Source organism: Apteryx mantelli, chromosome 8, assembly GCF_036417845.1.
Source record: "Apteryx mantelli isolate bAptMan1 chromosome 8, bAptMan1.hap1, whole genome shotgun sequence".
NCBI lineage: Eukaryota > Metazoa > Chordata > Aves > Apterygiformes > Apterygidae > Apteryx > Apteryx mantelli.
This window is the reverse complement of record NC_089985.1, coordinates 23,137,648-23,162,485: the sequence shown is the minus strand read 5'-3', so window position 1 is coordinate 23,162,485 and position 24,838 is coordinate 23,137,648. Positions and strand designations below refer to the sequence as shown.

The 24,838-nt window shown below is 39.1% G+C and overlaps 1 protein-coding gene across 6 annotated transcripts in view; it reads right to left on the bottom strand.

The window, feature by feature from the left end:
• Positions 1-24,838, bottom strand: part of BCAR3 (BCAR3 adaptor protein, NSP family member) — a 119,839-nt gene that overhangs the window by 48,982 nt on the left and 46,019 nt on the right. For 4 of the 6 annotated variants that reach the window (XM_013961345.2, XM_013961346.2, XM_067300912.1 and 1 more), the window contains one exon: positions 8,220-8,547. In XM_013961345.2, coding sequence (XP_013816799.1) covers positions 8,220-8,547 — 328 coding nt within the window. Of the gene's footprint in view, positions 1-8,219; positions 8,548-13,094; positions 13,108-14,460; positions 14,529-24,838 lie in introns of those variants that run through there. The other 2 variants (XM_067300911.1, XM_013961347.2) reach the window with 2 other exon arrangements.

The following is a 24,838-nucleotide window of genomic DNA, read 5'->3' as shown; positions in this document are numbered from 1 at the left end:
TGCTTTGACTACCTTTAATGGAAAATTAATTTTGAAAACAAATTTAAGGATTTTTCTTTAAATAGCTGTTAAAAAGAAAAAAAAAAGGATGTAAGAAATAGCATCATGGCATAATGAAAAGAAGCAAATCTCTCTGATATATTTCTGTTTAATTTCTTCATGGATGATTAAAATACAACATCCAATTCCAGACTGTGAAAAAAAATCTGTGCAGATTTCACCTGAGAAAACAGACCACTACTTTTTAAAGAAAAATCTAGAATAATTCTTCTTTTCAATAAAGCATTTGTGTGTGCACATGAAAAGTCAAAGAAATATTTAATAGCCCTAAATTCACCACGATAGCCTTATTCCTATGAAAAAACACAACCACAAATTCTCAAACAGTCTGGGTCAGCTTTTTGGAAAACCAACTCCATACTAAGAGGAAGTTTCAGGCATTACACCTAAACCATTTTTCCTTCACAAATTCTATGGTTTTATAAAAACCTCTCCCCAACCTACCCTACAATTCAAAAAACCCAAAGGTATAGATCTTTCTTCCGTTTGTCTTGCAAATATTTTCTTACCTGAAGAATCATACTGCCTTCTATAACCCCAAACATTATTTTTACTTCTTATTTTGATCCATGCATAAAACATGTAAAATATTGGTTTTACTTGAGATATTCAAATCTTAATTTTATGAAATTTTATTAATATTTTAATTCTCAAAGTGCATCTAATCGTATGTTTTAAGTGCATACATAGTATAAAAATAAAGTAACACATATTCAAGCAAAATACCCATCAAATACACTAGCATTTTTATAAATCTCTAGTAACAATTCTACCCTATAAATACCTGACCCACCACATTCTCAAAACTTGAACAAAAACCCAGACAGAATTTGCAGCATCTCCAGAAGCAAAACAGGCTGTTTCTGCCAAGGTAGAAGCAAATCCCTGAATAATGTGCTCCTCACCAGGAGTACTGCCCCACTAGCTCTCTTCCCCTACAAATCAGGGAATTGTCAATTCAAACAGTTCAACAATTGTCATCTATCGTGCTAATACCGCTGAGAGGAAAGGAAATGTTTCAGGAACCCAGAATACAGCCATCAATGGCTTTATAACTCAAGACAAACACCGTGGTAGCTTCCAAACATAGTACCTCCAAGGATACAGTCCTGCAGAGGACAGTGAATCTGCTTAACTTTACGTTGATAAAGTAGTCCTATTGATGCCAGTGGTACTAGTCAGTTTAAAATTTAACATATTTTTATTTCTTCCTGGGCAGCTATTTAAGATGCTATTGAGGATTCTAGAGAAGGAAGTGAATCTCACCCAGCTAAATGTGCAGAGCAACAAAGATCAGAAATTAAGAAAGGTACAGAACATCTTAAATGATCAGATAAACTAATCTGCTCCAGACTAACTCTCTGCTGTAGCAATAGAAAGTCCAATGCTAGATGATAGCGCTTTATCTGAAATTATGGGAGAAACAGCTGACATGGAACACAACAAAAAAATTCTGCTGCCTAATACTCAAACTAAGAGGCTAAAGTCTGGCTAAATATAAACACCAATTAAACTGTTCAGAACTACAAAAACTAAGTTTATTCTTAGCAGCTATAGGTAGATACTTAGAGCTAATCTATAAACTACATTTTAGTTTACAGTTTGTCACATTTTCATCATTTGGAACAAGGTTCAGTCAGCACTGGAAGAGTTACAACTGCTGGGCTGCTCACTGCCACAGTTAAAGAATCAAACCAACCCCCAACCCCTGCTGTCCCCCCACCCTCCCACACACTCAAATGTTTTTTTTTTTTCTCTTTTGCCTAAAACATGTTAAAAAGAATGTTAGGTATGAATTGTACATATTTGAGATTTTGGCACAGTTAAACAGTTACGCCTTATCTACCTACAAAAAAGGAAGAGCTGGCAGCCAAGTCAAAAAAACAGAAGTATCCTATCTATAATGCAGTCTGGGCTTTCAGTATAGTCAGGAATTCACATGGCTTGAAAATGCAGAATGAAAACAGCTGTTAAGAGGAAAAGGTGAAGATTATAGTTCTGTAGTTACAATTCCATACTTCTAAATATATAGAAAGCTAAATGAGAAGCTTCAAAACCAGGAAAAATATTCTAATTCTGAACAGCTGGTGTGTCAGAATCTCTCAGAAACTGTGTTATAACAAAACATTAGGGCATTATTCATAATTGAGAGAAACGGGCAAAGTATTTTGAGTTCAAGCCAGTTCCAATCATACAGCCCTGTTTAACAGCGACTCCACTTTTGAAATGTCAGTATAGACAAAGAATGGAATTTCAACCCAAAACTATCTTTGCAAGTGTGAGGAGATGAAATGGCTACTGAAAAGACAGCTAATAGAGTAAGACTTAAAATGGCATATATTCATCACAACCATCCTGTATAACTGGAAACAGCCAGTGTAAATTAATGTCAACTTTGTTTGAAGGTTTTAATTAGCACGAAGACTTACAGTGATCATTTCTGGCAGATGGTGTGTTTCAACACTTCCTAGGGGGAGGCTCAGCAGAGGGAGGAGAGTGATTTAATGCAAATGTGTGACCACACAGTTTCTCCTAAAATATCCAAAGCTCTACTCTACAGATAGTTCCCTACTACACACACATGCAGAGCAAGGACAAAACTAACTCATCTTTTTTTCCATCAAATGTTACATTTCTCATATACATACTTTTATCAATCAGGTATCTTTAGTAAAAAGGTCTGAGTTTTAATCACATGAAGCACCAAGGGCATTAAACGGACATATTAATCTCCAAAGCACACACACAAATTAATAACATTATTCCTAGTAAGATATTTTGTCTAGTTGAGATTTACAAGTGTGCTAGATTATCAACCTTAAAATTTCCACTGAATTCCTTCAAAAGCATTATTAAAAAAAGGCAAAAAAAGAAAGGAAAAGAAAAGTATTATGCAAATCTGGATGCTGTAATTTTACACCAGAGCTATAATGAAACTGAATTTCACTTGGTTTTGCTGCAAAGTCTGTTTGTTTCAACAGGTATATAGGCTAAGTTTTTCTCCTGTTACTCTGCAGGTAACAGAGGAATTATCACCAGTGAAAAAGGAGTACCTTTTTTCTTTCCCTCATCATGCTTTAAACTGCTCATAGAGACCACAGCTGTATCAGCCTGATTCTCTAAGCACAGAAGGTTGAAGCTATCATACCACTTATATTATTTCCCCTCCACACTAACTACTTTGGAACAAGTGACCAATTTGATGGTGGGGGGTGGTATCAAAAATGTCTTTACAAATTTGTGAGAAATAAATATAAGTGGCATGGCAGCAGAGAAAAATTACTCCCTCCATGACAATGAGCTAAGAGGAAAAATATCACATAATCTGTTCAACCTTTTTAAGTCAGAGAACCCCACATAAGAAGAAATCCTATGAATTATCCTAATCATGGAAAAGACCTCTGTAGATGCTTACTCTGTAAAAGCTCCTGAAGAATACATGCAACAGCAGCCTTGACTAAGGAATGGATTTTTGTGTGTCTTGTAAGAGTATTAATTTCAACTCAAAACCTCAGTGGACAAAAGACCTTCAGAATGTGTCTCATGCTCTTCTTTCTTCTTCTTCTTCCCCTCCCTGACATAGAGGCTCTCTGATGACTAATTATGGATAATACATATGCAATCTTATTGAAGTTCAAATGAAACATGAGGCTTTCATGAAAAACATGTCTTTTGGAATGTCTTTGTTAGATTTATTAAAGCGTCTGTTTCTGGAAATTTTATTAAGAAGTTCAGGAACACAGAATAGTAGTATGGCTGTCATCACATGCCAGGTAAAACACAATCACTTATTCTATCTCTTGCAGCAACTCTGCCTCATTAAAACCAGCGAGGACAGTATCAGCACTAGAAACTGCACTTGCTTCAGAATCTTTGCAAAAATCTTATCCATATCATCCTCTTGAACAGCCTTCATAAATTCTGTGTACCTCTACAATAAGAGAACAATTACGTATTTTCATATCTTAGTCAGTACTGGACCCACAGAGACAAGTAGTACTTTTTTAGTCTAAGGCTATGTGGGTACCGTTGGCATCAAACAAACTCTCAGCAAATGGTGCAGAATGTCCAGATGTGGTCTATGACAGCAGCATTCATCACTAACTTCAAACTTGCTGTGACATTGCTAGATTGCATTGCTTTTAGGTCTTGTATATCTGAGGGATATTTGGCTGTAATAATGAAAAGGATGAAAATGCCACAAGTCTCAAACTGGAAAACATCAGTCAGGGAGAAACACAACGATCCAAGTGGACAGGTAGTTCAGAGTGATGTTGCTTCTTCTGTTACTGCAACACAGTTCAAGTTTGTGCTTTTAACAGCATGAGGCTATGATTCATCTTTCCTCAGATTTTTGCCCAAATGTAGGTACTTGACAAATCTTTTAATCAGGATGGCAGACTTTCCTCCTAAGTTTTGAAAATGTGTTTAAGTCACAGAAAATTTGAAGTGTGTTGATGTTTCCAATATTTGTTTATTTTAAATGGAATGCCTTGCAAGAGCCACAGAGTCTAAATTTATGCAAATACTTGAATTAGCATTGTCTGTGAAAACTAGGGAAGGATTGGAAAGAAAAAAGTCACCTCCCCAAAACACTAGAACAGAGTAACAAAGATTACTTTGTTTCCCTGGAAGAGATACTCATGGTCTTGCACAGCTATCTCAGCTAGTATCAACATAGTGAAATGCAGCATTTTATATTAAAAAAATACAGCCAATTACTCTTTGCTGTGCTAAGTAGAGTGGGATAGAGGGCTGGGCTGATCCCCTTTCTTCATCAACACAACTTTGAAACTTAACAAAACAAAAAGAGCTCAGGAATTCTGGGTTTTCTGATGGCTGCACAGCAAGCAAGCCAAAAAAAGACTACCAGTTCTAGCAACAGATATGTGTTTGAACAATTTCAGTTTTAAATAAAGACATCATATCCTAAAGTCAAGGTAATTAAACAAAGATGACCCATGGACCAGGTGTCAAAGGGAAATTCTAATTGTGCATTATTTAGGTTTAATTGCCAACATCAGATAATAAACAAATACAAACAGCTTTGCAGTTTTATGGTCTGAACAAGAATTCTCTTTTGAAAGTGAAGAGCTTTCAAGGGCTCAGCTGCTCCTAATTTTGACTGTTCAATTACTTCCAAGAGACTCTACAAAATCAGATTCAGGCTTTCTCATGACTAATATAACAGATAACTCCCCTGCCCCACAACTAACTAGCACAGGTGTGCATTCCCAAAGCAAACACAGAATAATCTTATTTTATTTAAAGTTGACAAAATAATTTCTCCAAGTTTGCAGAAGTGACCATCTTTGTCATTCACCTCTTCGTGTTTATTTAACTTGCTACTGTTTGCAAGCATTAGTTACTGCAACATTAGAAGTATGCATTTTCATGTCAGAATTATCTTGTAGATTAACGTGGGAAAATATGTTAGAAATTTCATAAAGACATACTTTTCCTGGTCATACATATATAAGTATCTTGGTAGAATATAATCCTACAAATAACATTACTACATATACACATCATCTTGGCTGCAGAACAATGTAAATAGTTAGTTGTAACAGAAGACAGGAGCAAAGTTTCTGCAAACCAGAAGAGTTCCACTAGGAAACAACACAGTTCCTTACCTTTTTCCTGTTCTCCGCACTTCAGCCTATTTTTTGTTCCCAAGCCCCAAATTTATGTATTAAAGATCAAATTATTCACTTTGAATTATTCAAAGAAACTGCTATCATAGTTATGTTTTTTAAATTATAAGTTATCAGGTTTAAAACTATGACATTCCTGAGTTGCAGTTCAGTATAACTGGATCCATCTGCACATGCATTGGTTTGGACTATTGGTTCTGATGTGACGTCAAATACAGCACAAGAGTTGAACAGTGCATCGTGAAAAGGTTTAGTTAAAATGTGTGTTCATGATTTTAGGGTCGTCTTTTTTTTAACAGCATTATAGCAATGAAAGGCTAATTTACTCCTGAATATCCATATGAGGTTTTAAACATCTCACAAGCAGTCCCTACACTGTAACCAAAATATTACAGGACTGTTTTATCAAAACTCAGATAAGGTAAAATGCACTTCATTACACTCCTAGTCCCAACTGATTTCAATGTGAGCATAAGCATTAGGATATATACCTTACCATTTACAGCAGAACGCATACTACAGGCAAATCAGACTTGCGCTCTCAATTTTTTTTAGGCATGTCTTGTCAGATGTACTAATAAAAGGTGCAGAGCCACCTCGAGGAGACTCAAGAAGTGACCTATTTGCTGACTGTCAAGTTTGTAGTACCTTCCGTTCTACTACAGCTGGGCTGTCAGGTCATGAAGCAGAACATGCAAGGATTCATTGCGAAAATTAACGAAAGCAGAAGTCAGAAGCTGTCACCATAGCACTCCTTGTGTGTTTTAGCAAAACAATTGGAATATCAACCACAGAAACAGCACTTGCTACCATGACTCAATAGGCTGCACTAACAGCATTCTTCGTATCTTATATTACTTCAAGTGTCACGTTTCCATTCTGATTAAGCAGAACTTCTTGACCTTTCCCTCGCAAGCATTCTGTTCCTACTCTTATGCCTTGTGCATAAGATTTGGTCTCTCAAGAAGAGCAAACATGTCTTGCAAATCATGTTTAGTAACAGCTCTTGAGAAGACATAGGATAAAACCTCACTGTATACTGCCATATTGTTTTAATGGTAGCAGCCCTGGCTTCTTGTGTTCTCTAAAAGTATACAAATCAAAAGAAGCAAACTATGTTCAAAAGCCGGTTCACATAGCAGGAAGCAGGTACATCTCATAGGTCAGTGACACAGAGGAACATTAAATGCACTGAAGCCCTTTCTTCTTACACAAATTGGATGGGAAATAAAGAAAGATTTATTCTCAAATGAGAAGAAAGCTTGATTGCATATGCCACAGGCAAAAAAACCCAACTCTACACACGCAACCCCTTGTAATTAGAACTGTCCTTCCCTCACAAGGTTTGAAAACAAAACAAATCTTGTAATGAAGAACACAGCAAAACTATAAATCCTAATTCAGAAGTTCTCATTTGGTTATCCTTTCTCAACCTCTGTCACCCAGGCAGCCTAACACTCTCTCATCTTTGTGCCTTTAACTGACCCACTGTATCAAACCAAATTTTTCTGGTGTCAGCTGGAAAAATTTTCCCATTTTATAGACCTAAATATCAGAACAAACAAGGACATTTGCAAAGTTAATTACTTTTCTGTAAGCAATGAAATATCAATGATGATAACAGATTCCCCAAAGAAAAGATAGCTATGAGTGCAGAAGTCTTCCTCAAGAGTCATGGATATTATAACCTGGAAGTCAAATAAGAATTACTAAGGGGATAATTTGCCATTAGCTCAGTTGACTTTGGGTTCCACGGGATCTTCAAGAACCATAGTTCACATGTAGCTCTAGGTTGGCAGCAGCTGGAACATCTCTCTCTGCTTTCCTCTGTGCTCCCCCCATATAAGCACTGAATCCAAAAACAAATTTGAACAGATTTCCTGATTGCTTTGTTAGAACAATACAAAGAGTCATTTCATGTCAATTCAGTCGCTTCTGAATCTTTACTTAGAAAGTTTCCTCAATGGGAATAGTATCTGAAATGCTATACATTTTAAACATTTGGAGGCAAGACCTAGCCCTTAAAAATTATTTTTAAAAACTACACAGATGTCAAAAGACCAAAAATCCAAATCCTAGATCCCACAGAAACAATTGTATAGAAAGGATATTTTAAACAGGCATGAGTACTTAACAGCCCATGTACTGACTGATCTTGTTGTGCAAGGAAAATGATTTAAGTCTGAACTACTCAATAAGCTGAAAAAAAGGGAAGAAAAAAGAAAGAGAGTTCCCGAAATCCAATCAGTTTTTTTTTTCCCTTTTTTCCCCCAACTATCACATAGTCTGTGTTTCACAACGGTTCTGGGGTTTGGCTTTTTCCACCAAGAACTAAACTGAGTACTAGAGAGGAAAAAAAAAAAAAAAAACACCATATATCAACCTCCATTAGCACACAAAGTTATAATAAAGAGCTGGGCCTGTAACTGGACATTTAAAGGTCTAGAAGAATGCATAACAATTCCTGTACATAAAGCATATCTAAATTAAGGTTTTACAAAGTACCTGACATGGAGTTTGTTGCTCTGCCCATCTTGCAGAGGATACTCTTCTATGACATCCTGTACAAAAGATGGTTGCTGCCGGTGCGTCCTGGTGTATGGCAGCGTTCCCATGTGGCTAAACACATCACAAGACCTAATGGGAATCGTTCCCTTCTTCTTCCTGGGGAGAGTGCCATGGATAGAGATGTCTTGAAAGGAATCTGCGCGATGCTCAGCCAGCGAGGGTTTGCTGGTCAAAAGGTCCATGGAAGAAGCTAATGAGAACTGATGGTTCACCGGCACATTTCTGTGAAGACTTGCAAATTTGCCTGCAGCTATCATTCTTGGTTCTGTGGGGAAAAAAAAAATTACCATAGCACATCAATCAAAGTCCCCATTTTAATGGAAATTAAATAGCATGACTAATGAAAGCACCTAGAATTGAACTTCCACTTTGCTTCTTTTAAGGCAGTCAGATACTTCAAGATGCAGCCTGTATTACAATTCAGTCATGTTGCTCACAACTGCACATTTCATACACGTGTATATTAACTTTTATACATATGAAGAGTCACAACCAAAAAAGCTACTCATCTGGGCACATATGCAAGTGTAGGCCTTGAGCCATTGTCCATTTTTTTCCTACAAAATTCCTCTTTTTTGCTCCTTCACAGCTGTAGTTTGAGGTGTTGATGTTCAACCCGATCATTAACAAAAAGCAAAGTTTTAAAAGCATTCTGTCAAAAATAAGAGACTCTACAGCTCAGTTTGTAAGAATATCCTTCTAAACCCAGTAGCAGGTACCACTGTGATGGAAAAACTGTTTCTGAAGAGTCTTGCTCAAGTAATAAATCCAGCAAAGAAATGGTTACATATTTCTGACAGGCTATAAACTAAAGGGCTCTAACCAAGAGATAAGGGCAGGAGCAGATGACTGGAATTCTCTTCTGCAGCATGCACAGCCCGCTGGGGCAAACCGTTGCTGACGTTAGAGATTTGCATAGCTGTCTATCTCTTACACTATCAATTACAGCCTGCTGTACAGTACAGGGTTTTCTATTACCATGAGCAAAACTTTGTGAGGCAAACACTTCAGACACAGGTCCCCGTTCTGTTCCTCAAAAAAGCTGCCTTGTGCTCACTCCATAATGTTATATAATATAAGGCAGGCCTGTCTTATCCTACCCAGTTATATTAGTCTGCTAAAGCCACTTTACTGGCCAACAGACCTAGGGTCAACCAATCCTACATTACTGGACACAGGTGGTAATCGACCAGGTGTCTCCTATGAAAACTGAAAAAGCCACAGGAGCAGCCAAGACTCACACGAAATCAGAAAAGACTCTGGAAACAGCAGTTCTGGACAGAGAATCTGCTCTGACTTTGGTCAAGTTTCTTGCTGAAAAACAATAGTAGTATCCTGAAAAGCCATCTGCTTACCACTGCACAAGAATTCCTCTGGTCTGGGGGAACGCAGAGGCGCTGCAGTGACAGCAGAGCTGGCTCTACAGTCCTCCCCACCCCTTATCCAGCCTCAGCATCACAGGTACAATCAAAGTGTTGCTGCACTAAAAGTACTGTTAGTTCAACTCAATAGTTATCCTAAAAGGCTTAGTTTTAGAGGAACACTAAAGCTGATCTCAAATTCATGGAAGAATTCTAATTTCTGTCAGCTGCCCTGCAGAGAAATTCACAGGCTGGATAAGGTTTTCCAGACTTCCACAACAAACACCTTCCCACTTCTCCCTTATTCAAGGTCTTACAATAAATACTCATTAAGTACAAATGATAATTAATATTTAGATTATGATTAATCTTAAATTTGCCAAGGCTCTGAGCACAGCTGCTCTATACTATAGCAGAAAAGCTTCTGGAAATAGCATCTCTCCTAGCCCTATCACAGGATATTACAGCAATCCAGTAGGTTTCTAATTCAAAACTGTGAGAATTTTCACTAAATAAACAACGATCCTTCACAGTAGAGCATTTTCCTTTTAACCGCCCCTCCTAAGAAGCCTTTCTTAACAAAATAAAAAAACCCAAACCCTCAGTTATGTCTTAATCATTTCACCTTTTAAGTCACTCTCTCTCAGTACCATTCCACAATCCACAAATTCAGTACCCAATCCTGAGTTTCGTTTTGAGGACTCAAAATAGAGTCTGTACTTAATAAGAAATATTTACAACTCAAGAATTTGCAAGATACTTAGCCACAATTATGTGTGTACAGAAGCTCTGACAGTATTTCAAGCACTTCTCCCCTCAAAACCCCTCCAAACAAGCCCAGTCTGTTAACTTCGACCCGTAAGTTTATCTGCTTACCTATCTGCTACTCTACCAAGAATTCCTGGTAAGTGTAAACCAAGAACTAAAACAATCAGTTCAGTAACAAAAGTCTTGCTGAAACTTCCATATTTTTTTCTCGTATTGAATGTAAACACTGCAAGTAGTGAGCCTCTTCAGCTGAAGACTCTGGAATGTCTCAAATATTTTAGTATATGATTCAAGGAATGTTTGACTGTACTACAGAGAGAAACCCTGAAAATTTTACTCCCAAGAGACAGTACTCTCTGAACGTCTGTTACTATGCAATCAACAATAGGAATGGTAGAAATTATGCCAGAAGAGTAGCAACAAAAAGAGATGAAATTCAGTTTTACACATCCCTATGTGTCAAAATTACAGAACCTTACAGAACAGAGAGCTTTGGAAGCCATACAAGTTTCCCCTAAATAGATGCAAACAAGACTAATTCATGCCAATATGCTGCTAAAAATGCTATGTGATTTTGTATTTTCATATATAATGTCATTTTTCCTTCTACAGTCTGTAACTGGAGAAAGTATAAGGGAAGGGAATTAAAAGGAGTCAGATTCTGAATTCAGAGAATTGGAGGGCATGAAGGGTTTGCAGATAGCTTTTGACATGTCCTGTTTGTTATGAATGGGGGTGAGCAAATACAAACCAAGAGGTCTTTAAAACCATCATGAGCTTTAGGAAATATATGAGATTGGACACAGATACGTATTTGCTGGGCAAGACCAAATATGTACCATTGGGGGGTGGGGGGTGTCTCTTCACATCATTGTTTAAGGCTAGAAAAAAACATATGAACAATGAAACAAATTACCTTTTCCTACCTCAAAACAACAGGCAAAAATTCTTCAATCTATGCCCTCTTGGTTTTGGGACACAAATACAAGCTTTCTGGCTCAGCTGCTCATCATGAGAACTTTCTGAAGCAGTTCACACAGCCTGAGAAAATGTGCTGAAGCTTTATTCAATCTGATACGAGAGTAAGTGGCCCTTCCATACTACAACAAAACACAACTAGTGGTGACGGCTGCTATTTTGTTGTTTCAATACACTGTAGGAGAGGGAGTGATGGAAAGGAATATCTCCAGCTTGGCCTCAGAGATTCATGAATGGCTAATAAACCGGCCAAGGCCGTATATGGTCATGCCAATGGAAGCCTTATAAAAGGAAACAAAAAAGTAATCAGACTCTCAAGCTATCAGAATTATTTCTAAACCAGTTTTGGACATTAAATGATTCACACATCTCTCAAAGTCTTATTGATTTAACAGGGAAAATCCCCCTGACTTCAGATCAAGTTCTCTGAAGTCTATACCTGGTGTTATGTCTATACCTGGTGTACCATTGGCAATGGTATGACACTTTACTTCCAGTCTCACCAGTTCTTTACCTATTGAACACATTATAATACATCCAACTGATAAAAAACTGCCTTATGTTCTCAGGGATGGGATGGAGTCAACTTCTGTAAAAAATAGAATTATTTTCAATACATCAAATCTCATCACCTCCCCCCTCTCCTAAAATAGTAAATTAGGGAAAGTGGAGGACATGTTACTCTTTTCTCCCTGTTGATTTACTTGGCACATTTGCCTGCACTATGTATGTGTATGTTGGAAACAATGGAAGTGATCAACCATATTGGGCAAGAACTTTTGCAAAGTCAACCTCAGGATACAAATCAGACTGATTTCCTGAGCTTTTTTTTTTTTTTTTTTCCTCTGTTTGGTAAAATAAGTAATTTAAGGAAACAGAACAAAACATGACTGAAAAGCCACAAGAGTTAACGTATTATGGAAAGAAATATGGTTAAAACTAAAGCCACTATAAATTCATCCACTCAGATTTCATGTTAATTGTTTCCCTAGAAGTATGGTAGTCTTTTTTATTAGTAGAAGTGGATTCCTGTTCCCAAAATAGCTTAGATTAAACATTCTACAACCTATATTTTCTGCTAGTTTGTTACAAAATAAACTGATGCAGTAGCTGCTTAGCAAACAGGTCACAGGACTTTGAAAAGAATATTAAGATTCAAGAATCTACAGACTGTTGTGATAAGGAGAAATAGATTGAGAAAGCATATATGAGAGTTCAAAGGCTTTAAGCTTTTATCAGAAGAAACGTGAACCTGTCAAACATCAAAAAAAAAACCCGCAAGATTACAGATGGATCAGTGCTTTCAAAGGATCTTGAAGAGCTGTCAAACTGTTCTTGCTTTCTCCTTATATGCATGTGTGTATATATATACATATATACACACACACATATATATACACAGACACACGTGAACCCTAACCACGCATCCTTGCACTGTAATCTGACAGTCTATTTAAAATGTTATTTACAATTATTCTCAGACAGCAGAAAGCACACAGGACAGGTTAACTTATCCTTGCAAATTTTCTTAGTTTGAGATGAAAGAAACAGATAAACCCCATACTTCACTTCCTTTTTACCTGTAAAACTCCTTGAGATCCATAAAGAAGGCCGTGAAAGAGTAATCATTAAAGAGGATTCAATAACAAGTAGAGACCTCATTTGATTTATACTATAAAATTATCTAAGAAGCTTAAGTACCCACCAGTTTAGCTCAGTAATCCTGAATGGTACGAAGCCCTGACTTGAAATAAACATTCCCTCCCCTCTTTGCCAGCACAAATAGACAGAAAACTTCACCAAGGCTAAAGTCAAATCTACGCATTTTTCAGCTAATGATTCAAAATACCGCTTTTGTTCTTCCATTGGCATACGAAGTCATTTATTGTTTTGCCTGCTGCTCTGTTCCCACTATTTTACTAAAAATAAATAAGTAAAAATCCCACATTGACTGAAAATGAACTCTTTCAAAGACCTTTCCAGCAGCAAGCATGCTATTTATTATTTGGAATTAACAATCGATTTATGTAAATTACAGATTTGGACAGACGAAAGCAGTTCTGCATATGTTCCTCTTTAAGGGACCGGAAAAAAAAAACCCAACCCCACAGCATTTAATTTCTGTCTACTCAGTGAAATATCTCGATATCTGGAGTACACCAGTGCTCTAAACTTAAAGATTACTGGAGAGATTTCAGGGGGACTCATTCCGGTAAAATCTAAGCTCAAGTATCGCAGTGGATCAAACATCCAAGCAGTCAGAGCCCCGGGCAGGGCAGTTCCCGAGCGTGCACGTCAGACGCCGCCAGCGCCGGGCTCTGCCCGCTTCCGCGGCCCCTGCCCTCAGCGTGGGGCGCGCACACCCACCCGCCCCCCACTCCCCCCTCCTCCTTCTCCCCCGAGAAAGAGGACAACGCTGCCCCCCCAGTTACCGGCCCGATCGCTACTGCTGCTTGCCCGGCTTTGGGGGGATTAGTTCAAAGCTTCGTCTCGGCCAAGCGACTTCCTGGCAGCGAGTCCCGTCCAGCTCCCCAGGGCTGCGCAGTCCCGCGGGCGGCGGTGCCGGCTGACGCCGGCCAGCGGGAGCGGGCAGCCGGGGGCGGGGGAGGCCGGGAGGAGGCGGGGGGAGAGAAACGGGGGGCGGCCGGGAGCGGGCGAAGAAACGGGGGGGCCGGCGGGAGCGGGACAACGCGGGGGAACAGGGCGGCCGGGAGCGGGCGAAGAAACGGGGGGGCCGGCGGGAGCGGGGCGGCCGGGAGCCGGGCCCGCAACGGCAGCGGTCCTGAGCGCTTACAGTGAATGACCTGGAGCCGCTCTCGGGAGCCCCCAGGTAGGGCCCTGCCGCAGGAGGAGCCGGCGCGCACCAGCACCCCTCCCTCCTGAAGACGAGCACTTCGCGATAACTGAACTAAAATGACTCGAGCGGAGTCTTCCGAGGGCGCCTTACTGCCGAGCTCGCTCGCTCCGGCCGTGAAAACACCAACCGCGGTCCAAAGCCTGGGCACAGAGCTGGTTCCGTGGCTCCCCTGCTCCTGGCGCAGCACGCGAGACCGGCGCCGGGCGCCACTCACCTGCTCGGAGCGGCGGCGGCGGGCGCGGAGCCCCGGGCCGGGGCCGGGCGGGCGCGGGGAGGAGGAGGAGGAGGCGGCGGCGGCGGCGGCCTCTGAAGCCCCCCGCGGCCGCGCGCTGCGTGCAGGAGCTCAGGCAGCGCCGCGGCCGCAGGCGCTGTGAGCCGCGCAGCCAGCGCCGAGCGGTGATTTACGGCTTTCTAACCACACCCCTCCGCAGGCTATTCAGGCTGAGGCTCGCCGAAGCCCCGACATCCAAGTATTTACATACAGTGACCTCTTGGTGCCCTTTTTCATGGATTTAAGACCTTTAGTGCTAATTTAAGAGGAGAAATTATGGAAGTAAAGCGAAGATAAACTGTTTCCTAAATCCACCCTTTTCACGGACAATTCAGGGTATATTACATACTTTACACATGTAATTTACTTACATTAGTAGACTTTCCCCTCTTCCCACCCTGTTACGTGAAGTCATCTGTGCAACAGGCTGGTGGTATAAAATCCATTTTCTAAAACAAAGGTTCAGATACCTGTAAAGCATTGGGAGCTATTAACACAGCAGCTGAAGAGAGCAAACATATTAGCCTCTCTCTCACAACGAGAAATGCTGACTACTCATTATGCTATCTAGAAGAACAGCACAGGCTGACACTACAGCTAGGAACGTCCAGCCTCCCCCCCCCTTTAGCAACTACACCTCTGAGACATACATTCAAACCATCCTCTCCTTTCTTAAGATAAGGCCATTTTACTGCTTGTTTCAACCCAGACAGGGCCTGTGCACATTTAGCACGCTATTGTCCACCTCAGTCTTCCTTCTGATGAATATCGTTCATACTCGTCTCGGAGCCCAAATAAAGCGCTCGCTTGCAGAAGCTAGCTGAGCACACAAGCTGCTTTGTCTTCTCGCCTGTTAACGCGAGTCAACCAGACAGAACTACCCTTCGCTGCTAGATGCTGCAAAGACCTTTTGTTTATGAAACTGGGTTCTTTAAAGCCAGAGGTCTGTGCCAGGTGGGAATTTTCTTGTCATTTAATGACCAGCTGATTACAGTAATACAGAATAGCTTTCTTGAAACAAAGATCTCATAAGAAGAAAATAGCTTCAACAGTAGAAGATACATATGCAGAACAGTCTTACCTAAAGGTCTTACCCACCTTACCACAGCATCCCTACCTTTAGGCATTTGGGTCTGAATATGTTGTTTTGTACTCTTTCATTTTCCTTGAAGCCCTCTACCTTTAGCAGTAACCAAGTAAAATTGTGCTGATTTCCATTTCCTAGTTTTTTGGTTTTGCAGAATTACTTTTTAGGAGAGGATCTGAATCTGTTGGACAGACTGGATCAAAGTTAATAGTTCTTGTGTGTGTGTGTTTTTTTTCTATTATTACTCATACACTTATAGTCAGTGTATCTGAAGCCCTGGTACTCTTTCCAGTCTTCCTGGAGCCAACCTCTTGTCAGTTAACCCCTTTTGGGGAAGTATACCCTTTACAACAATCCCATAATTACAGATAGAACATTGCTCTTGAAGAAATTATCTCAAGCACCTTCAGCTGTACCACTGATTCAACCTAAAGGCTTTGGCTTAAATAGAAATCAAGAGAGACTCAGTTGAGTCTCAAAGCACTGTCTAGATCTGCTATTTTTTCTTCAACATTGTGTTTTTCTTCTTCCTATTAGCTCAATCTTTCAAGCTGCCAGGTCAGCAGTTCTCTCTTGTTTTGCCACAGTTACTCCAGTTGTCCAAAGCAATTTTGACAACTTTCTTTTTTCCCCTCTTGTCAGAATTCATAAGCCAACATTCTGTAACTGATACCTTTTCACAGCTATCCTATTGACATTAGCTTTTCAAGGTCAAATATTTCTCTGTCAAACATTTAATTGGTTTTGATATTAAATATTTGATCCCTACTTGTACAGTTCCTCAGTTTTGGGACATCCTTTTCATGCACTATTTTTATTTCACTCTAATATCTGTTACTTTCCTTGTAATATCTATTCCTTTGACTCTTTTTCCACTCCTCCCGGGACTAGTTTTAATGAGACTCTTGTGTCTGTTTCATAGGTTGCTGATGTTGTGGTCCTAAACTGTCTAAATGATAAAGGTCATTAAGGAGCAGATTATTCAGCTTCCAAGACCTCAGTGTATTATCAAACTAGTCATCAAAAATAAATGAAACTGTGGTATCCTCACTCCAAACAAGTTAAACTACATGTGATGGTGACAACAGCAGGATTAAAATTCCAAACGGCAACCTAACATAGACTAAATCACTGGATATTGAACTAGGATACCTACTTCTTTGTAGTTTGTTTTTATGCATTTTATGCAGAATACTGAGTTTTGCAAGCTGAGCTATCTAAAATTGGATTGAATGTTATACGTACATCATCTTACAGTAGAATGAAATTTAAAATTTTTTTTTAAATAAATAAAATTAAAAAAGAGCACTGGACCTTGCTTTGAAGTGTAGCTGGAGCTTAAGGAACCTTCAGCTCATCAAGATGCTTTAGCCAATATGTATGTTACAGAAGCAGTTATTGGGAAAGGAGAGTTCTTGAAAGAGTCTTGAGAGTTGTCATGGATATGAGCAGAATCTTTCCATAAGAAAGCTCAAGTAAGATGAAGTTTAGTAAAGTTAAGAGAGAAATAATAAACATAGAGAGAGCTCAAATATGCAGTAGGGAAAGAAGAGGAGAGAAAAGATGAGAAAATTAGTATTATCCAAAGTAAAAGCAGCTCACGCTTGGCATTTCTGAACTGTGCTTTTATTTCCCCCCTCCCCATAGCAATCCCACTTCAGATTCCTAACATACAGGCACGAGCAGTAGGAAAACATCATCGCTCTTGGTATTGCCACACACCTTTTACAATAACCACTTTCAAGCCAGGCAAAGTTCAGGTAAATGTAAAAGACAACAGTTTCCCAAAGGATTCACTGGTGGTAGGCCATAACTCACCACTTGTGGCACACTGAGGGACACAGACACCACATTTCAGTAACTTCTTCCCCCAATTACAGAAAATTGTAACATCACGCTGACACTGAACAAAACCTAGTAGTTATGATCTCAATTCAAACCAGTTTCACATAAAATGAGGCCTAAACCCATGACAGAAACTCAATCGTTTTCAATTTCCCAGATGCAATGACATTTGAGCTACTGATGAACTAGGAAAGCAGGCAAATCTTGAATGGCTTGATAGCACTCTGCAGTATCTTTTGTCATTGCCAGTCATGCAAAATCAGGTAAGTAGAGAGGACAGGGAGTGAGAGGTAACAGAAATGTTCTGGGCACAGTGACAGACTCCATAATTTCACTGTCACCAGCAACAGTCTATGGAGATTTCCCATAGGATGTTTCATGCACAATCTTTCTTCAAAATACACTTTTTTTTTTGGGGGGGGGGGGGGGGTGGAGCAGGGAGAGGAAAAAGGAACCAGACAAAAACAGACTGTGATCCTGCCCTGGGCACCAGAATGTCTCATTAATAAGTCCTGTGCAAGAAAAATAGAATTATGATGAGAATACAGTAACAGTAGTTGACATACTGGGATTATACTTATAGTTATGATACTCTGACTCACTTCCTATATGATGTATACTTAAACTTTTCTAATGTACATCACAATGGTAGAGATTTTCACATAAAAGAATGTGCAAGTACTTCATCAGCTTATCAAGTGGAAGATACTACAGAAGTGCACACTATTATTTTCCTCACTGTATAAAGGAAAATGTCTTGCTTCTCTATCTAAACAATATATACTACAGTTTAGGTAAAAACATCTAAAACCATGCTAAAAATTCAAATCAATTTTAGCATATAACATGTTCTCTATTGACTGATTTAAAAAAATCAGGAAATTTTCAGGCAGTGCAATTACATAGGAAATAATGTCATGGTTCATTGTCATGTTTTTATGAATAAGAACTAGAAAAGGAGTAGTAATTTCCTTAGCTACATGACTGGGTGTTAAGTAATAGGACTGGTAGCTGGGCAGTCCTACATAAACTGCGATTACTCTTGAATGAGTCATTACATCCTTTTCCTAGTAGTTTTGTTCTGTCTTCAGATGTAAATGAAAGTTTGTCTTCTCTATGACAATTTACACAACACATCCTTGTCCCCACTTTATATAAAGCATTTTTATTGGCAGTTTGCCTGCAGTCTTTAAGAATGAGGCACTTACAGGACTGCCTACACTAGGTAAGTACATTAGTTGTGAGTTAATTTGAATTAAATCAGATTAGAATCCTGTTGCAAGATTTTTGTTTTTTCAATATTTTATTAAATCTACTTCTGGAAGTGGGTTTACTGAGATGTGGGATAAAGTCTGGAAGCATCTGTGTCCTGAAACAACTGCAGTGTCTTTGCCAAGCCCTCCTACCAGTATCCCATGCTGAGCTGTGGCCCCCTTAATCATCATTTTATCTATACAGCATCATGCTACCTGTGTATCTCCTTGCCATAAAAGTGTTACTGGTGAAGTGCTGTCCTGTGTGACATCATCCCAGGGAAGCTAAAAACCCAGGAGCACGCTGACAGTCCCTGGTCTTGTGTCACACACTGCTGTGGCCTTGTATGGTCATCCTCGACTTCCGCTGTCTGTACAAGAGGAACGTGTACAGGTGCATCTTTCCACCTACTGCAAAGACATCTATACAAGCAGCTGTCTGAACAGATGAATGAGGAGAACCTAACTGGGACTCCAGCCAGTGCCAAGACTTTATATCTGCTTGTTGTAGCTTGTGTACATTAATCGTGTTAAGAACTGAATACTTGCCAATTCTTGGGAGAGCATTTTCAAAAGGGACCTGGCTCACAGTAACGAAAGAGATGATGGGATGAAACAAAAGGGTTCATGAGAATTTTTCAGTTTGACCTTAAACTTCAGAATTCCAGTCTTCCTAAAATAGCTGGGAGAAAATCCATCTACTTTAAAAGCACTGCTGTGTAGCTGCAATGATAAAATGCAGAAGTAGCTACACCAAGATTACGACATGGTATGCATGGATTGCTCACACAGCAGTGGTTACAGGTTTCCTAAAAAAACAAAAGTCAAAGCAAGTTTTTACTGTAGACTTATCTTAGAAGAAAAAGGACCCAAACAAACAAAATGCCACATTCCCTTAACTCCCACAGACACCCTATGGACAAAATAATGAATCAAATTTATTCACCGATAATTTTCAAGTTAATGGAAGACAAATCAGGCCAAATTAGAGTGACAAACCCAAAAGTGAAAAAAGCTCCAGTACTTGGAATCCCACAATATTTCATTTGAAAACTATGAACAATGACAACTGTCCTTTCTACGATTCCCCCTAGTTGCTAACTGAAACGGACAAATTTAGCCAGTAGCTCTCTGGGCTTCCAGGATAAAGCTACCAATATCCAGTCTTGCTTTTTGGCCTGTTTTAGGCCCGGAGACCCAAGGCCTTTCAGAAACCCCAAACAGCTATCGATTACGAGTCAGATTTGAGAAGCCTTGTGATCCATAGCCTCAGAAGTTTTGCAACCAGAAATGTCTCTCAGCTGATGGTCCTGGAAATAATGCTGTAGTAAAGCAGGAGAGTCAGAGGAGTTATATAACCCTTAGCTCATTTGGTGAAAAACTAGAGCATGAACATACTGTGACTTGCTGGAGTTTTTGGCTACAGCACATTCATTTCTTGTGGACCTAGCAGAGGGCAAACTTGGTTCGTATCATACTAGATGTCTGATCCTCATTCACTACTGGTTAAAGCTTCAGTTCTGATAAATCAGTATTTTCCAATAGGAACTGGTTTACTGTTAAACTCCTCTAATCTGCAGCTCACAAAAATGTGAGTCTTAAGTCAGAAAGAAACTGGAAGCTTTGGAAGAAATCTTCACTGCAGTTATCAGAAGTTGGCAGAACTGCTTACTGCAGAGGTCCACGCAGTCTGAGTCAGCTAGTACTGGCCACTGCTAGAACCAAAACGCTGAATGAAAAACAGCCCTTGCCTGATACAGTGCAAGAAAACTGATCATCTTTAACAACTCCCAATTAGTAAATCCACTTTACACTAGAAAAATTAATTATTGCACAAAATCTGTGACAATAACATGTTGTCCCATCCCCAACCTTCAATTTGGTACTGAAAACCACATCAACCAATTTGTGCTGGTATAGATTAGGCAGTCCTGTTTCAAAAGTTTGATGAACATGGTTACAACTGCACTAAAACCAGTTTTCTTTTGTTGACTAGTTTTGGTAAATGACATAATAAACCAGAAGACAAGACCAGGAGGAAGCTGGACATGGTTTTATGGTTTCCTTCTCACCAGCAGGTCTATTTTCCTCTCTTTTCTAGGAATGGAAGACCCATGTTACTATGAAGCTAAGATGTTCTTGTAAACTTATTTTTTTTCATGTTTCTGTAAAACATCTCAAATACAAGAGAATTAACAGCCTCTCTCTGCATGTGACAGACTCTGAGTTTTTCATTCAGAATATAACTGATGAAGAGAAAAGGATAAATAGAAGGCCAGAACGTAAGAATAAATGAAGTTGGAAATTTCTATGGATGAAATGGTACAGTCAGATTTGTATGTTCACACATGTAACAATACCTACATTTCCGAGCTCCTCAAAAAGAAATGGCAAACACCTTCAAATCCTTATATCTCTCAGTGAGAGCAACATAGACCACACAGGTAGCAAGCAATCTGTTACACAAATGAAAGTGTTCAAAGCAGCCTCCTTTCCATCTATTGGCAAAGCTACCAGCATACTTTAGCACTAATCTGGAATCTGCCAGGTTGACACTACATACCACCCTCCAAAGCTTTCTGGTTGAGTTTGCAATGTTTTAAAGAGAAGCAAAAAAAGACAGTATGAGCAAAAGGGCTATATCTGATAGTGACTAAGGCAATATACATGGACACGATGAGGCAAAACCATTTATGCCTTTATGCTAATTATTCTGGTCTTCTGATAATAACACGAGAGAGCATCTCAGTTATTTTAGAACTTTTTGAAGATAGACTTTTCTCTGCCTCTCCATTTATATTGTCCCGAGCACAAGCAGGGGTATCACTCACAAGTATCACTCATCTTCCTTCTTAATAGCACACATCTTAGGTCTTCTGTATCATGAATGAGAGGGAGAAGACGCAGACAGCAGGAAAGAGAGAACACTTCACATTTAATTTTACACTACTGCAATAGGGAAAGAAATACAACATCTGCAAAAACAGTTATATAAGAATTTAAATATAAAATCTCTTTTCCCCACCAAATGCACAAAGTTACAGAGTATCAGTTTACATTTCACCTAATTCAGGTTTTGCATATTATTTTATATTCACCCACAGAAAACAGTCAATGTTTATATTTTATTTAAATCCATTAAGCTAGCCTTCTCTGTATGAAACTAATACAATTATAAAAGATCTGAATTTAAATCCTATTAAAACTGCAGTCCCTCTCTACAGGAAAACCAATACAAATATAAGTTAAAAAGGCAAGATTCTTCATATCGTTAGCCTCTCAAAGGAAAAGAGTTAACAGTATTGCATTTTATATATAAACACTCTAAGATGTTAATAAAATAATGTTAAGCCATAAAATGCTATTAATCAGAATTCAGCTCAGTAAGAAAAGGTAGTGGAAAAACATAGTTCCAGCTCTCAGAATGCCTCATAAGAAAACTTCTTGTCACTTGACTTTTTATGTATCTTTCCACTCACACCTCAACCAGCAATGCACACAAGAATACATCGCAAATGAGTGTACACAAACATTTTAATCATCAAATGACACAAAACTTTCTAAAAATAATTCTGTCTTTAAATTCATGAAGATAAAGGAACCAAAAAATATCTTCCAAATCTGGCAGAATCCAGGCTGTTTTTTTATTATATCAAAATAGACATCTACATTAATATATTTACATTACCCTCTCTATAGTGACATTTCTACTGTACTGAAGCAGCTGGAACATGGTGTCCTTCCTCAACATACCTGAAGTATGATTTATTCTATTACCGTAATTCATAAGAAACCACAATTAAACCACACTTCTAAAGACTGTAGCACGATATTGTAATATGACTAAATATCACTCTGTCTCAACCCCACGTAGCATCAAACTCTGCTTTAGTTATATCAGGGGATTCTGGCAAATGACAGTTCTTTTCTGGAGCACTGCTCTTAACTACCGGGCTACGGCTTTCAGCATGTCATTCTTGAAGTGCTCATAGCTACAGGACAGAGTGCTCTGCCTCTTGCTCTGGAAAGGAAGAATTGTTTGTGTGATACAGGAGTCAGATTACCCCAAATTTGTTACCTATTTCTCTCATATTACAAGAAGCTACATCTGGAAGATATTATTTCCTGACTTCTTTGCTATCCCAAACAAACATTTATAAGACAACAAAAAGGTGCTAGACAGCAGCTGACACCACTGCTGTAAGCACAAGCAGAAGTTCAGTCCACACATATACACTGCGGTACTTGCGAGTGCTTTAGTACCCGAATCTTGTACGCATGTTGACTCCTTACCGGGACAAGCCCAGGCAAGCAGCAGGCCCCACCCTCTGACTACAATTTTCCTGCAAAGGAAATCAAAAGGTACATCTCAAAGGAGTCGCAGCATGCCAGGAATATATGAATAGGTGATCGGGACACCCGGACCCAGAATGTGCTGCAGTGCACATAAAAAGTAAGTCAAGATATAGGCAAAAGGACTGTGGAAAGAATATTTACAGCTCTCAACATGCATAACTTTTGTAACTTAATTTTTGTTAGATTAAATGCTTAGAGATTGAGCAAGTATTCTGGGAAAGCATCACTATGGGTTGGTGTGCCCATTTATGTTTCACTTGACATTTACTGTGGCACCATCTGATACAGGATCCTGGATTTAAGTAACTTTCAGTTTCACTCAGTACCCAGCCATTTTTGTGGCTTTATGTTTATGAAATGGTGTTAGAAAGTGTGTATATAACTGATACTTTTTGCATTTAGCAAGAAAGTTTTTAGAAATTGGAATAATATTTCCACCTGTGTGTTTTGGTTCGCAAACAAATGAAATAGTGATAAGCCCTAGGTTAACATTTGAGATCATTTGGATTTAGAAAAGAGAAATCAAACATTTTCTTAAAATTTGGAAGGCTGTACTCAAAAGAAGAGATGAAATGTTCCAGTCCAACTGTGGACAATGTTTTTAGGCTTAGATTCATTCCACCAGCTACAAGCATTTACTGGGTGCTCTGCTATGAAGGCAGTCATCCTAGGGTCTCTCTATAATCAACAACAACAAAAAATAGACACCTGCGTAAGGTGATTAAAATTCAAAGTGGAGTAAATTACGTCCTGAATTTGCCTGTCTCTTTCTAACGACTAGAAGCAGCATAGAGGGACTTGCCTCCCAGTACAGCACCTTTGGCTGTGGTTTCACTTACGGCAGGAGGGCTCTTTCAGCCACCACGGCTCTGCCCGGCTCTCCCTTCCCTGACCATTCATACTTGTACAAATGTTTGTGCAGCTGAACGGTAAACTGGAAGGGGACTTTATCTGGATGAACAACAGGGAAGAAAAGTTATTTTTCAGGCAGATAATTTTCCAGATCAGGTTCACCATGCAGCTGTAGAATAGTTGTGTTGACAACAAAGGAATGAAACAGAGATGGGAAAAAGCAGCTCAAGGAAAGCTGAAGGCAGCACAGATTGCTTGGGCTGGCATTTTGGAAACCCAGCTTCAATTAAGGTCAAGAGTCCAGTAGAGCAGCCTTTAGGTTTTCTAATACCAACCAAAAATATCACAGCCCCATTGTCCAAAGCACTGATCCACCATAAAATTCATTCTGCTGGATTAAGTGGTTTAACAATTTTGATTTTTTTTTTTTAAATATCGATTAGCTATTGATACCCATGTCAAATCAGTTCTTATAAATATTTCCCTCCCATTGGCTGGTATAAAGATAGCATAAAAGCATAAAGCTACTGAACTTTGAATTGTACACTCTGCCTAATTCAACAGATAAGTGATCATGTGCACATATTTGATCCAGGTCAAATGTGTTGCTGGGCAGTATGTCAATGCATAGATCTTGGCATTAATTACTGTGGAACCACAGGCAGAGTACTTAGAGTTAGAAGGGAAGAATCCAAATCTCTGTACTGAGACACGTCCTGTTAAATGCAGCTTCAGAACCAGGTAAACATTTTAGAATGTTTGTCTAAAATAACATTTTAGAAAACAGAAAATGTTGTAACAAGATTTTCCAAAACTTAACTTCGCTGTACATAGAAATGTTTAGACCTATAAAACTAACCTTGTGAAAAGGCTCACATATTAAAATGACTTATGACATCAAGCACTGTATAGAAAATGTTGAACTAGC